This window comes from Passer domesticus, chromosome 30 (genome assembly GCF_036417665.1).
Source record: "Passer domesticus isolate bPasDom1 chromosome 30, bPasDom1.hap1, whole genome shotgun sequence".
NCBI lineage: Eukaryota > Metazoa > Chordata > Aves > Passeriformes > Passeridae > Passer > Passer domesticus.
Window position 1 is genome coordinate 4,839,898 of NC_087503.1, and position 12,805 is coordinate 4,852,702.

General features: G+C 45.8%; 1 protein-coding gene across 1 annotated transcript; it reads right to left on the reverse strand.

Moving 5' to 3' along the window:
* Positions 1–11,337: 11,337 nt before the first annotated feature.
* On the reverse strand, positions 11,338–12,270 carry LOC135287587 (olfactory receptor 14J1-like). The gene has a single exon (XM_064400875.1). The coding sequence runs from the start codon at positions 12,268–12,270 to the stop codon at positions 11,338–11,340; it is 933 nt and encodes a 310-aa protein (XP_064256945.1).
* Positions 12,271–12,805: the final 535 nt, after the last annotated feature.

A 12,805-nucleotide genomic window follows, 5' to 3' on the forward strand; every position in this document is an offset into this window, starting at 1 on the left:
CCCGCGTCTTCATGGAGCTGAAGCAGTGCAAAACCTGAGCCCGGGGACACGCAGGGCCCTGCTGCCCTTCTCTTCCATGCTGCGTTCTGTGCATGGACAGAGAGGAACAAGGGCAGCTCAGGCGGCAAAAGTCCCTGCCCTGCTGCTCCAGTTGCACAGCACTGTGGAGTTAAAGGTGGTGCTGAGCACGCTGAGGGGGACAAGGAGCCTGGGTTTTAGAAGAGCCAGCTTGAGTATGCTCTGAACCCAGCCGTGAGGGATTCCATGGCAGGCATCCACCGAGGGCAAAGGAGCTTGCAATGCTGGAAGTTTTCACAAAAGCTTCCTGAAAGCACAGCAGTGCTCCAGCTCTACATGGGGACAGGAAGAGGGCAGAAACAGAGACCACTGTGGCCTAGCAGTGAGCTCTGGGTGTGCCTCAAAGCAAATGAAGCAGCAGCAGCAGTGGAGTGGCTGAGGCTCAGAGGCGCGAGCGTCCCAGTGGCCGCAGCGCTGTCAGGCAGTGCCTGCACGCTGGGTGTGGTTCCGGCGGCTCTGCTCTTCCCACAAGCAAGGAAGCGCAGCCCCTGCCTCAGAGCCAGTCAGAAACCCAACCAAGAGAGACCAGGGGCAAGGGATCCTTCCCATCTCTCTGGGGCATGGCTGCAAAACAGCTGCTTGTGTTTGTAGGTGGCCCCGTCCTGTGAGCCCAAAGTGACATGTGGATACAGAGCTGGGGGAAGGAATGACATTGTAGGAAAGAAGAGGTAATTTATGTTATTTAGGGAAAGAATACTTTTGCATTGCAAACTGATTTGTACTGAAAATGTGTGCAATTAGAAAGTCTAGCTCAGCTGGGTGAACTAGCCTCTGGACTGACTGACAGGCTCACAAGCAATAGGAGCTCTCCTAGGGTGCAAGCATTTTTTTGGTTCTGATAGACCAATGAGCTGTCGTGACTCAGGAGTTTTGAACTGACTGCAAAAGAAAGCTCCGGATAATAAAAGAGGCTGTTTGTCTGAGGAAACAGGAATGGATTGTCTTGTGTTAATTTTCAGACCATTGTGTCAGAATGTGTCCTGCAGGTACTGACAATAGCAGAGCACTACAGCACTTCCTTACAGTAGATATAGTGGAAGGTAAAATATATGGTCAGGTCTTAACGCAAAATTAGATGTAACACTTTTTTTTTTCTTGAAGGCAATTTTCAGGAGATTAAGAGCTATAAATGCATTAGAGAATACCTGTTCTAGCTGTACTTTTAAAACAACATTTCCATTGCTGTTCGATGGTATGGTTGGAAATAGCTGAAGGAGAACAGCTCTGTCCAAACATATTTCTTGGTGTTACAGATGAGTGTGTTTTTCCAGTAGCTAGGTAACCAGAAACACTTCCCTTCAGCTTGTTGGCCTTTGGACTCTTTCGTGTTAAGTAGAGAAAAAGTAAGGAAGAAGCAATTGGGTTAATATATGCCTGTGCTAAAGAGACATGTGCACAACTTTGTCTCCTCAAGGGTGGAGCAGCCCCTGCAGTTAATATGCACTGTGTAGGGGTCCTGAAGCCACTGAGACTTGCTTTGTTCTGTTGTCAGACCACTTTGGATTTCTCCTTGGGAAAGCCCTCATCGACAGTTTTAAGGCCACAAGTGGGTTGAACTGTATTTTTAGTCATTGAAGTGCACAGGAAAATGTAACTAGATCCTCAGTTTCACCTTGAAAAATGAAATACTTTGAAGTGTAGGATTAGCTTCGCTGCAACAATGTAAGAACTGTGTATGCTGGACTTTAATTTGGTATTTATTGTCCGAAGCTCTTTTATCTTGCCAGATTTCCAGAGGACATTTACTTTCAAATCTCTAGGGAAATCCAGATTTCCAGAGGACACTTATTTTCAAATATCTGAGGAAAAGGAGCTAATTTTCTATTCTAAACTCATTGAATGGCAACTGAACATAATTCTGTGGTTTTGCCACTGACATTACCTGATGAAATAATAATGGTTATTTTTAAAAAGAATAGAGGAGATTTTTTTCATCTGCAATGAGAACTAGAAGAATTCCATCATATCTGTCCTTGGAATTCTGAATTGTTTTGTAGAGAAAATGATGCAAGTGATTCCAGAGATTTCTAAATGTAGTGCTAGGAAGGGAAGACGTTCATAGCAAGAGTGTATGGTGAGATTTTAATGGGGTATATTGTTTCATGCAATACCTTTTAGTTGTATTTTAGTAAAGACTTCAAAATGTGTTTGAAGGACCTCTCTGCATCTATATATTTCACCCTCTTAACTGCAAAGATAACGAACCTACTCCTATTAGTTCCATGTACTAATTTGCCATCTTTAAAACAGCAACATTTATATCATCGGTAACATTAGATACCAACAGAAACATTGGCTTGGAAATAAATGAATGAAAATAAATTCAAATATACAACCATTTTAAAAGGAAAAGTTTTCAGACATAAACCACTCCATCCTGAGAAAGAAAAGAAAGGACTCGATTTCCCCAGAAACTGGCTATCATATTCACTTTCCAACTTTTATTGAGTATTGCTTTTCCTTGTCCCTCTGACATTTTAGGCTTTCTGTAAGAGGCACTGATGTGTTTTCTGCCCAGTGTTTTCTGTTTGGCAGAGCTTTTAACACAGGCATACAAACCTTTTCTCCCCAGAAAATGTTTTCAGATCAGTGTTTCCAAGTGATCTGTTCAGAACCAACGGGCGCCCAGAATATTGATTTCCTGCTCAGGACCAGAGAAGAGGCAAATCAGGGTAAGGTAGGAGAATAGGTGTGATGTAGAGAAGCTTTTCCACAGGGAGTGGGGCAGGGAGTGCAGCTGGGCACACACAGGGGAGCAGCAAGGGCTGCAGACAGCGAGGATATTTGGAGCTGTGTGTGGAAGGGGGAGGATCGCAGCTGTGCGAGTGGGGAGCAGGTGACTGTCCCTACAAAAGCGCATGGAGTGGCACAGCTCCGTGTGTGGGGACACCACTCACCACGGCCACAACACCTGCCCACGTTGCTGTTGCTGCCTGCAGGAGCTGGCACAAGCCCCTGGTGCAGCAGTGAGAGAGGCCGCCTGCCTAAACTACGCCCCAAAGGGATTCTTTTGAACTGGGGACCCTGTAAGGTTTCAGAGTCTATCTGCACGAAATGCAAAGCCAGCCACCATCATTCTTGTCACAGCAGCCTTACAAACAGGGCCCTGCTCTGCCTCCCCTGCCATCCTGCCTGCAGTCTGCTCCAACTCACAGTATGCCCCAGTGTGTGTGATGATCTGGTATTTGAGGTTATTGACAGTAGGAAACATTGTGGTCTTCCACACTGAGCTTCTGAAGCCTCACAGCTTTTATTTAAATGATCTTCATTGTTTTCAAATAATTTCACTGCATAAGTCTTCTGTTGCCAGACTGAGAGCTAGATAGTTCATCTTACATAGCTGAGGGAGTTCTCACATTTCCACATGGTTTGGCTACTGTAGATTAGAATCTGTGCCCTACTTCCTTATCTTATAACACACTCTATAGAACATATTCTTAGGTTTGCTGATTATTTTCTTTGGCCTATGGAGCAAGCAGTCAGATAAAATTCTAACTTGGACCAAGAGCACTGCAGTGGCCCTGGAATCAAAGAACCAATTTCTTTCAAACTTCAGGTTGAATGCAAAATTAAATTTCTATCTTAGAATCCTTTGCAGTGTGAGTGAAATGAACGGTGTCCTCTTGCACATGCAGAATGATACAGACACCAAAAATGATGCATTTTCCTAGCAGCAGTTGAGTATGAGCAACAAGTAACAAACAGCAGCAAATAAAACCCCACATAGATTCCATCCCTTTTTCCCTGTGAATAGCCCCATGGATGAAGCCTTAGGATTGTCCACTGCAAAGAAATTAACAATGAGATTGCATAAAAGACAGCTCAGCTATTTGACAAAACACGGGCCAATTTAGCATAAGTTTGATAACAACAATGCAACTGCTGTAAGATAGACTATGTGACACTAAATGGCTTGACCCTGCTTAGTCTTGTCTTCCATAGCTCTTGCTCTAATCTTTGGACAAAGGAACCTGTTGTAATCTGAATTACTATCTTTAATTACATAAAGAGTAGCAAAAGAAAGGATTCACACTCAATGGTTTACCACTGGAACCAGATAAGAAAATGCATGGAGAAATTCTTTGTAGCTATAAAGCAATGCATAGCATACCTCTCATTTTAGGAATCAGCTTTTTCTTACTGACTTTGTCTTGAACCAAACCAAAATTCTGAAGAAGGCTGAAATGGTCAATTAAAATCTTCCATTTTAGTAGTCCCTTTTTTCTGTTCTCTACTGATTTTTATAATTAATTTTTCCTCATACCCCAGTGGTTCTCCAGTAGAACCTTCTGAAGGTGGAAGGTTAATATACAATTCTAATGGAAGTTATGGTACATACACACTGAGAAGCACTAGAAAGTAACAAAACCAAACTGGTAAAAAGTTCTTTAGAACCTCCTCAGACAACAGAAGGCAGCTGTAAACTGAATTTCTGATGTCCTTATTGCTAGAGCAGGCAGCATATCCAGTTCCATATACATTAATGCTCATATTCACCCCTCTCAGCCTAAGGGTTGGGAAAGGAAGTCAGGGTGTCAGCCTCTGAGAGCCTGGCACCGCAGCAGAAAGTTGTCATCCCTGTAGTGGATGGCAAGAGGTAATTTAAATGGCAATTACTGTGCCACAGCCAACCATGGCAGCCTTTACAAGTCAGGCCTAAGGGCCCTGAGAACACGGATTTGCCCTCTGTGGAAACCAAGGTCAGGCAATCTCACCCCTATCTCATCCCCAACCCTACAGAGCTTCCAGGCAGGCAGGTACTCCTTTCCCTTTCCTTTAGGGAGGGGAAGGAGGCAGCTGGACACCTTGCTCATACCTCTGCCATCACATTAACAATTTTTGGCATTTAATGTGGCTAGCTAGCAAATGCAATGGGAATGCCACCCTGTTGTTTGGTGAGGGCCTCATTGTCTTGCAACTTCTCTGGCTTTTCTGGCTACAAAAAAGAAAGAGAGAGAAAATAACAAAAACAGCAAAAGAAAAAAAGGAAATTAAAAAGACAGGAAGAGTAAAACAAAGAATATTGGAAAAGGGGAAAAGCAAAGGCAAATTGTTTCTCTGAACTCTTTCATTTCTCTGTAGAGCCAGATCTGCTGCAAGTTAGCAGAACGTGTTGCAAAGCTCTAGCTGATCAACAGAACTGGTATATTTTTTATTTAATTGCTCATCATAAAAAAAAAGCAAAATGAAATAGTTTGTTTGGTACTTTGTTCCCAGTCCAGCTGTCTTCAAGTAAGCATTTTCCAAGGAATCAAAAGATTAAATGTACTTCCCTTGTAACTGAGCAGACAAGCAACACATCTAACACTCGCTGTTGTACTGTTAACCACCACCATGCATATGTAGGTTTTTCTATGTTATCTTTATTACCCGTTCTTAACAATAACTGGATTTTAACTGAAAAGTCCCTTTTTTTTTTTTTTTTTTTTTTTTTTTTTTTTTTTTTTAAGGCACTTTTTTATTTTTCATTGTATTACCATACTGTCTTTTTATGGCTATTATTTTGTGTGTAATTAGGCAAACTACCCTGAACCCTGGAGATTGCTATGACTTCCACTGGCAGGGATCCTGAGGGAACCTCAGAGCCCTGGTGATGGATGTGGAAGCTCCAGGGCACTGAACAGGGTGCCCGTGGCCTGCAGGGTGCTGTGCCCCCCAGCACCGCCTGCCCTGGAGCAGGAACAGCACAGCCACAGAGAGCTCAGCCCATATTGCTGCCCTGAGCACTGGGGAATGTGTGTCTGCCCCTGCTGACTGAAAATCAGGGTAATCAACTGCCCCGTGCATTTCTGCTCCTCTAATATACGCAGCTAATTACACTGAGCTATAATCACCTAATGCTAGTTCGACATGATATGGTGAATGAAGTTACATAGAATGTCAACGCTGGCTTAAGGTACTTGGAAGATCTATTTCCTGGGGAATCAATAAGGACAGAAGCATTTACTCAAGGAGATACATACATTATACACACACATACTTTTATATATATATATATATATATATATATATATATGATAAAATAATTTCTTCCTGTTTTAACATGGAGATTGGTACAGATTTCACCAATGTCAGCTACATATTAGTGCCCAAACTGTTGCAGTAGTACCTGTACCATTTGTGTGTTTTATAGATCCTATTTATCACAATAATCACAATCAGGCAGGTTCACTGGAATGCATTGTTCAAGCACATTACTTCTCAAGACATCCTTTCAAAGTAGCAATACAATAGGGTATTGACTGCATATGAATTGATGGAAGGAATAAAGGCTAGTTGTCACCAAATCATTGAACTTTTCTGATTCAAGTTTTGATCAATAATGTATTAATTTAGAACCCTGAGCAGAAACCTTTTACCTTTGTCTCCTTTTCACACTTTTATCAGTCTCTTATCTCTCAGCATTTAAAAGGGATCCCATCAGGGCTCCATGCAATGAAATGGAGGCAGTGAAATTGTGAAAGGTTACGAAATTGTAACTTTTATATAAAATGTGTTATTGTGTTTTAGTTATTGAAAGACAGTGGAGAATTGTGAGCCAACTTTGGACCTCTCACCCTCTTATTATCAAACTAACAGCAAACACCATCTTTCCCTCTGCTGCTGTCTGCCTTGGCTGTCTTCTTTCATGTCCCAGCCAAGCTGTGGGATTCTCAGCTCTAGGCATCCTCTCAGAAATTCTCAGCTATATATTTTTGGATTATTGGATTCTGGAAAATATAATTTCTGTCTGGTGGTAGCAAACAAAATGGAAGGGACAAGATTAAATATCATTTTACATGTCACTAGGTACTTCGTTGTTACAGGAATTACAAGAGTATCTTGTAATATCTAAAGAAGTTATTTTTCACTTGTTTTCATGGAAGATAGGGAAATCTCAGAGCTGAGATTTGGATAACTCTCCAACATAAGCATTCAGATACAGTACTTGGTCAGATGAATGAAGTTTTCCTCTTTGGAAAGGTTGCTACCATTTTCCTGTGTCACAAATGAAGGAGAGGAAGGACTTCTGCAGATCATTATCACCTTTGAGCACAATTTACAGAGGTCTGTGTGGGTATTTTTGAAATGTTTTCAAATGCTTTTACTAACTTATAATGGAGTCACAGTTCCTGTTGTGGCAATCAAGGCTTCATGCTAAAACTGATTCTCTAATTCTGCTCTGCTTTGCACTTTATGCCATTCTGAATGTAACATCAGCCAGGGGTGCCAGTCAGTGCCTTTTTGTCCCCCTGATGTGAGGCTGCAGGCAGGAAGGGGCCTGCCAGGGGGATCCTGTGAGCACAAGGCCCTGCAGGACCAGGCTGGGCTTCTCTTTGGCTTGTGGGAGGGAGAAACTTCCCCACCATCAGCTCCATGTCTGTGTGCCGTGGCCAGCCTTCATGGGGCTGTGCTCAGGTTATTCTGCCAGCCTTCCTGCACTCTTCCTGGGCATCAACACAGAAGTGTGTCAAAACCCAGTCCTTGCTTTTTGCAAGGTATTTTGAGAGTTTAACACTGAAAGCACCAGAGGGAAACAGATTGTTAATCAAAAGAGCTTGCTGTTGGTAAAATTTTGCACCGACTGCACATTGAAAGCGTGCCCAAAAAAGGTGAAAAGGTTTTGTTTCTTCTGTGAGATTTAGTAAACAAGATGCAGTTTGTGAAAGCTGATAGTGAATGATAGTGGGTCTGGCTGACACAGAAGTAGTGTTGGGAAAAGAGATCACTCCAGAAGTTCAGATGCTGCTGTAAAGCCTGCATGAAGATCTTACATTTACTCCACTTCTCTAGCTTCTATGAAATACAGAGGGCTAGGAAAAAAGTGAGAGAAAGTAAGAAACAGCAAGGGACTGGATACAAAAACAAGAGGTATGAGAAATTCAGAACTTGAGAAAAACACTGAAAAGAAATATCACTCAATTGTATTTTCTTCTTTTCAGTTGATGCAAATCTGCTTCTCAAGCTGGGAAACGGGGGAAATTTTGAAAAAAAATTGCACAAGGGACTTCTTATGTGAGGTTAGCCTGAAGAAATGCAAAAGTTATATGAATAAAATAGACCCTAAAATAGCCTACAACGGCAGCAAAACAGTAATGTGTTAAACCAACTTCAAACCTGCCCTCACAAACCCCCAGCTTATCAGTGAGAAAAGCAGATACCAGACTGGACAGAGTGAGAGAAGTGCTTCTTCCATTTTGGTAATGTTTTTTGGGTTTTTTCTGCTGTGATGCCAAAAGAAAGATGACTTACAAACAAACCTGTTCTGCTCTACACCCAGTGCTCTACTCTAACACTTTGAATTTGGCTCCTGGGAGCCAGTGAGGAATTTACTGAGGAAAAAAGGGATCAAAAAATTTCTCCTTGTTCAATTGTTACAAAGTAATGACCCAACAAAAGCTAATTCCTGCCATTTTAGTCATTCCTCCTCATCTCTCAATCCTCAGGTTGGTCTCAGCTCTTAACTCATCAAGCAGGTTGGGAGAAATTTATTGGCCTTGCCTATAAAAGCACTAGAGTTTTAGGCTGAATGCACACAGGACAGCTATGAAACAGAACTAAAATGAACCACAGGTAGACAAAATATAGGAAAAATTCAAAGATATTTGCTCATGAGTAGTGTCCAAAGTCCTCAATTCTGTGAAATGAAGTAGATCTACTTCTTTGAATAGTTATTTTACACCTTCAAACATTATCCTGAAGATGGAGCTATTTGTGATTATTCCATTTTCTTTAAATAATTGAAGTTGTAGAGAAGACCTGAATATGCTAATGGTATACAATGAAATCTGAATTTGAAACAGGTTATATATTCCATGTGGAGAACACTGCAATTGATTTATTCAAAATGCAGCCTGTTGGGAAGGATGAAAGTTTGACAAGAAAGTCTCACAGATATGTATGCTTAGCAGAAAGATTTTTGAATGTAGAAGCTGAGGAAGGAATAGAGATGGAAGCAAGTTTTGATATAGAAGAAAAGAATTGCTGAGCCAGTCTTACTGGATAACCAAGGAGGCAAAGGGTATGTTAGAAGGCGGTTTTTATGACTCAGAACAAGGGAATAACCCACCTCAAACAAGAAGATGTTTTTACCAAGCAAAAAGATAGCACAGGCAAACAAGTCAGCGAATGTTGCAAGTAGAAAAAAGGTCTCAGAATTTTCCACTGCAAGAAAACTGAAAAACAGCTTCTAGATTAAACTGTAATGTACTAACCTTTAGCGATTGGAGAATAGTAACATGAATATGGTAATTGTAGTAGTTATGATAGGCTAGAGATAAAAGTTAAGGTATAGATTGGTTCTACTGTATTAAGATGTGCAGCAAAGAAAAGTATATAATGCATTTGTAACCTAAACTAAGGGTCTCCAGGCCTGCCTGCAGCTGCAGCTGACACCTGTAGGCACAGGCTCTGTCGCCCATGACCCTGGACTGCTCTAACATCTTGCATGTAATAAACTGCATTTTGGAAGAGCTGCCTGGAGTCCCGCATCTCTCATTCAGGCTCCTACAGGCTGGACCGTGTCCAGAGAAGGGCAACAAGATTGGTGAGGGGTCTGGAGCACAAGTCCTATGAGGAGAGAGGCTGAGGGAGCTGAGGTTGTTTATCCTGGATAAAAGCAGGCTCAGGGATGCAAGGTGGTGTCAGGGCACAGGTTGGACTTGATGATCCGCAAGGTCTTTTCCAACCTTACTGATTCTGGGATTCTCTGAAACCAGCCTTGGAGCAGTTGCAGGATGAGCCCTGAGCCTCCTCTTCAGAAGCTGCAGCAGCCCAGGTCCCTCAGCTTCTCCTGCCATCCCCAAAAGCCCATCCTGTCAGTCCTGCAGAGCCTCTGCAGCTCCTCCTCATTGCCTAGAACAGGGAGCCCCACAGGCAGACACAGCAGCCCAGATGTGCCCCCCTGGCCTGGGGTGCCTCTGGCAAGGGAGCAGCACCAGGCACTGCAGGAGCCTGCAGACAATTCCTGCAGCACTTGGAGGATGATCCTGCTCCCCAAGGGACATTCCCATGGTGCCAAGTCAGGAACTGCAATGGGGAGTGGGGCCAGAGAGGAAAGGGCAAACAGGGATGGGCTGTTTGCAGGGGAGGGAACAGGGGTGAGAAAGAGGAAGAAATTTGTACCAGGGAAAGAGTAAAGGAAGCAAAGGTGAAGCCAAGGAAATGCTCAGGGCAGTTTGGGTGTGGCTCTGAGCAACAGCGTCTGCAGTGGCACAGGAAACTCCCAGCTGATGGGAAGAAACTTTGTGGCTGACTGCAGAGGCCAGGACAAAGCTGAGTGGTTTCCCTGGTGTCCCCCAGCCCTTGCTGGCCCCAGGGGCTGATGGCATTTGTGCTCCCTCAGGTTCATGTCCCCACAGCAGCAGCATGGGGGTGCTCCTGCCTGCTCTGTGCAATGCAAACAGGGGCTCCTGAGCCAGTGCTGCCGTGGCTGTGCCTGCAAGGATGCGGCACCTGTGTGAGCTGGGGGAGAGGCCAGGACTGCAGAGGGGGGATGTTGTTGGCAGCTCCATGAGGATGCCCTGGGACGCTGCCCTGGGCTGTGCAGCGCACTGGGGATGGATCAGCCCCTGCTCTGCTGCTCCTTCCCGTCTCCCCCAGGGCCCTTGCAGAGCCCCAGCCATGCTGTTTGCCCCCAGCCTGCCCACGGCCAGCCTGGGGCTGCTCACCCTGGGGCTTTTCTGTGCTGAGCATTGGCCTGGCCGTGTTCTTGAGAGAGCCTGGGCAAGGAGCCTGCAGCCCCCAGGCCCTGGCCTGAGGCGTCAGTGCTGCCCCAGCAGTGCCCGTGGCCTGTCCCTGCTGCAGCCCCGGCACTGCCACCCCCAGGACTGTGCCCGGCCCCGAGAGCACTCAGGCCCTGCAGCAACACCAGGGCCACCAGGGCAGCGGGGCAAGGCCACGGCAGCAGCACTGGCAACACCAAGTGCTGCTGCTGCTGCTGGGCACAGCTGCTGGGCCAGCACTGATCTGCCCCAGCTCTGCACACAGACATTGCTGCTGCAGCTCCAGAGAAGGCAACAAAAGGGCATCTCTGCAGAAAACTTTCCTGGGAGATCCTTTAGTTCATTTAAAGCCACTGAGAGCACAGCCCCTCATTGACACAGTTTGTGGCCACAGGGAAGGTGGAGAGAAACAAATTGGATATGGAACAAACAATAACTTTTAATCATCGACGGTATGATAAACCAAAATCAAAGAAATAAAATACCACAACTCAACCAACAAGAGGTATCAAAAATTACTTTTATTACGAGTGATTAGCAGAAATTGGCCAGCTGTTTAATGTCCCTGAAACCCTCCATTCATCAGTCTCATCACTGCAGCCTTGAGCTCCTGGTTCCTCAGGCTGTAGATAAGGGGGTTCAGGGCTGGAGGCACCACCGAGTACAGAACTGACAGGGCCAGATCCAGGGATGGGGAGGACATGGAGGGGGGCTTCAAGTCTGAAAATATACCAGTGCTGAGGAATAGGGAGAGCACAGCCAGGTGAGGGAGGCAGGTGGAAAAGGCTTTGTGCCGTCCCTGCTCAGAGGGGATCCTCAGCACAGCCCTGAAGATCTGCACATAGGAGAAAACAATGAATGCAAAACAGCAAAATGCTAAACAGATGGTGAACACAAGAAGCCCAAGTTCCCTGAGATAGGATTTGGAGCAGGAGAGCCTGAGGATGTGTGGGATTTCACAAAAGAACTGGCCCAGGACATTGCCATGGCACAGGGGCAGGGAAAATGTATTGGCTGTGTGCAGCAGAGCATGGAGAAAGGCACTGGCCCAGGCAGCTGCTGCCATGTGGGCACAAGCTCTGCTGCCCAGGAGGGTCCCGTAGTGCAGGGGTTTGCAGATGGACACGTAGCGGTCGTAGCACATGATGGTCAGGAGGAAATACTCTGCTGAGATGAAGAACAGAAAGAAAAAGAGCTGAGCAGCACATCCTGTGTAGGAGATGGTGGTGGTGTCCCAGAGGGAATTGTGCATGGCTTTGGGGACAGTGGTGCAGATGGAGCCCAGGTCGCTGAGGGCCAGGTTGAGCAGGAAGAAGAACATGGGCGTGTGCAGGTGGTGGCCGCAGGCTACGGCGCTGATGATGAGGCCGTTGCCCAGGAGGGCAGCCAGGGAGATGCCCAGCAAGAGGCAGAAGTGCAGGAGCTGCAGCTGCCGCGTGTCTGCCAATGCCAGCAGGAGGAAGTGGCTGATGGAGCTGCTGTTGGACATTTGCTGGGGCTGCACATGGGCACCTGTTCATGGAGAAAGGACAGTGACAAGTCAGGAGAGGGTGCTCTGAGCCTGTCCTGGGCCATCCCCTGTACCTGCTCCACTGGGATTCACCCACCATTGTTTCTGCTCTGGGAAAACCTTCCCCCAGGCCCCTGCCTCACCTCCAGCTGTGCAGGCAGAGTGTGCCAGGATCAGCCAGGCCTGTGCGTGGGGACACCCAGGAGAGCAGCTCAGAATTTGGAAGAGAACAGCAAGGAGATCCCCGGCTGTGCCCATGATGGCATCTCAGGGAGGGGGCTCAGCTCATTTCCCTTTCCCATGGACTGCACTGCCCATAGCCCCACAGGTCCCAGGGAAGCTCGGACACCCCATTCCCATGGACAGCCCTGCCTGGCAGGAATGCCAAGGGCAGTGCCTGACTCAGCTGCTGCAAATGCCAGAGCCTCCCTGAGAGCAGCAGATAACAGTGACAATATCAGGGCAGGGCAGAAACAAGAGGAGATGCTGTGGTGCTGTGCCTGAGAGGGCAGGG

What these genes read in the sequence shown, in the direction of transcription:
- LOC135287587 (XM_064400875.1), bottom strand. Translation starts at nt 12,270, where the DNA reads ATGTCCAACAGCAGCTCCATCAGCCACTTCCTCCTGCTGGCATTGGCA.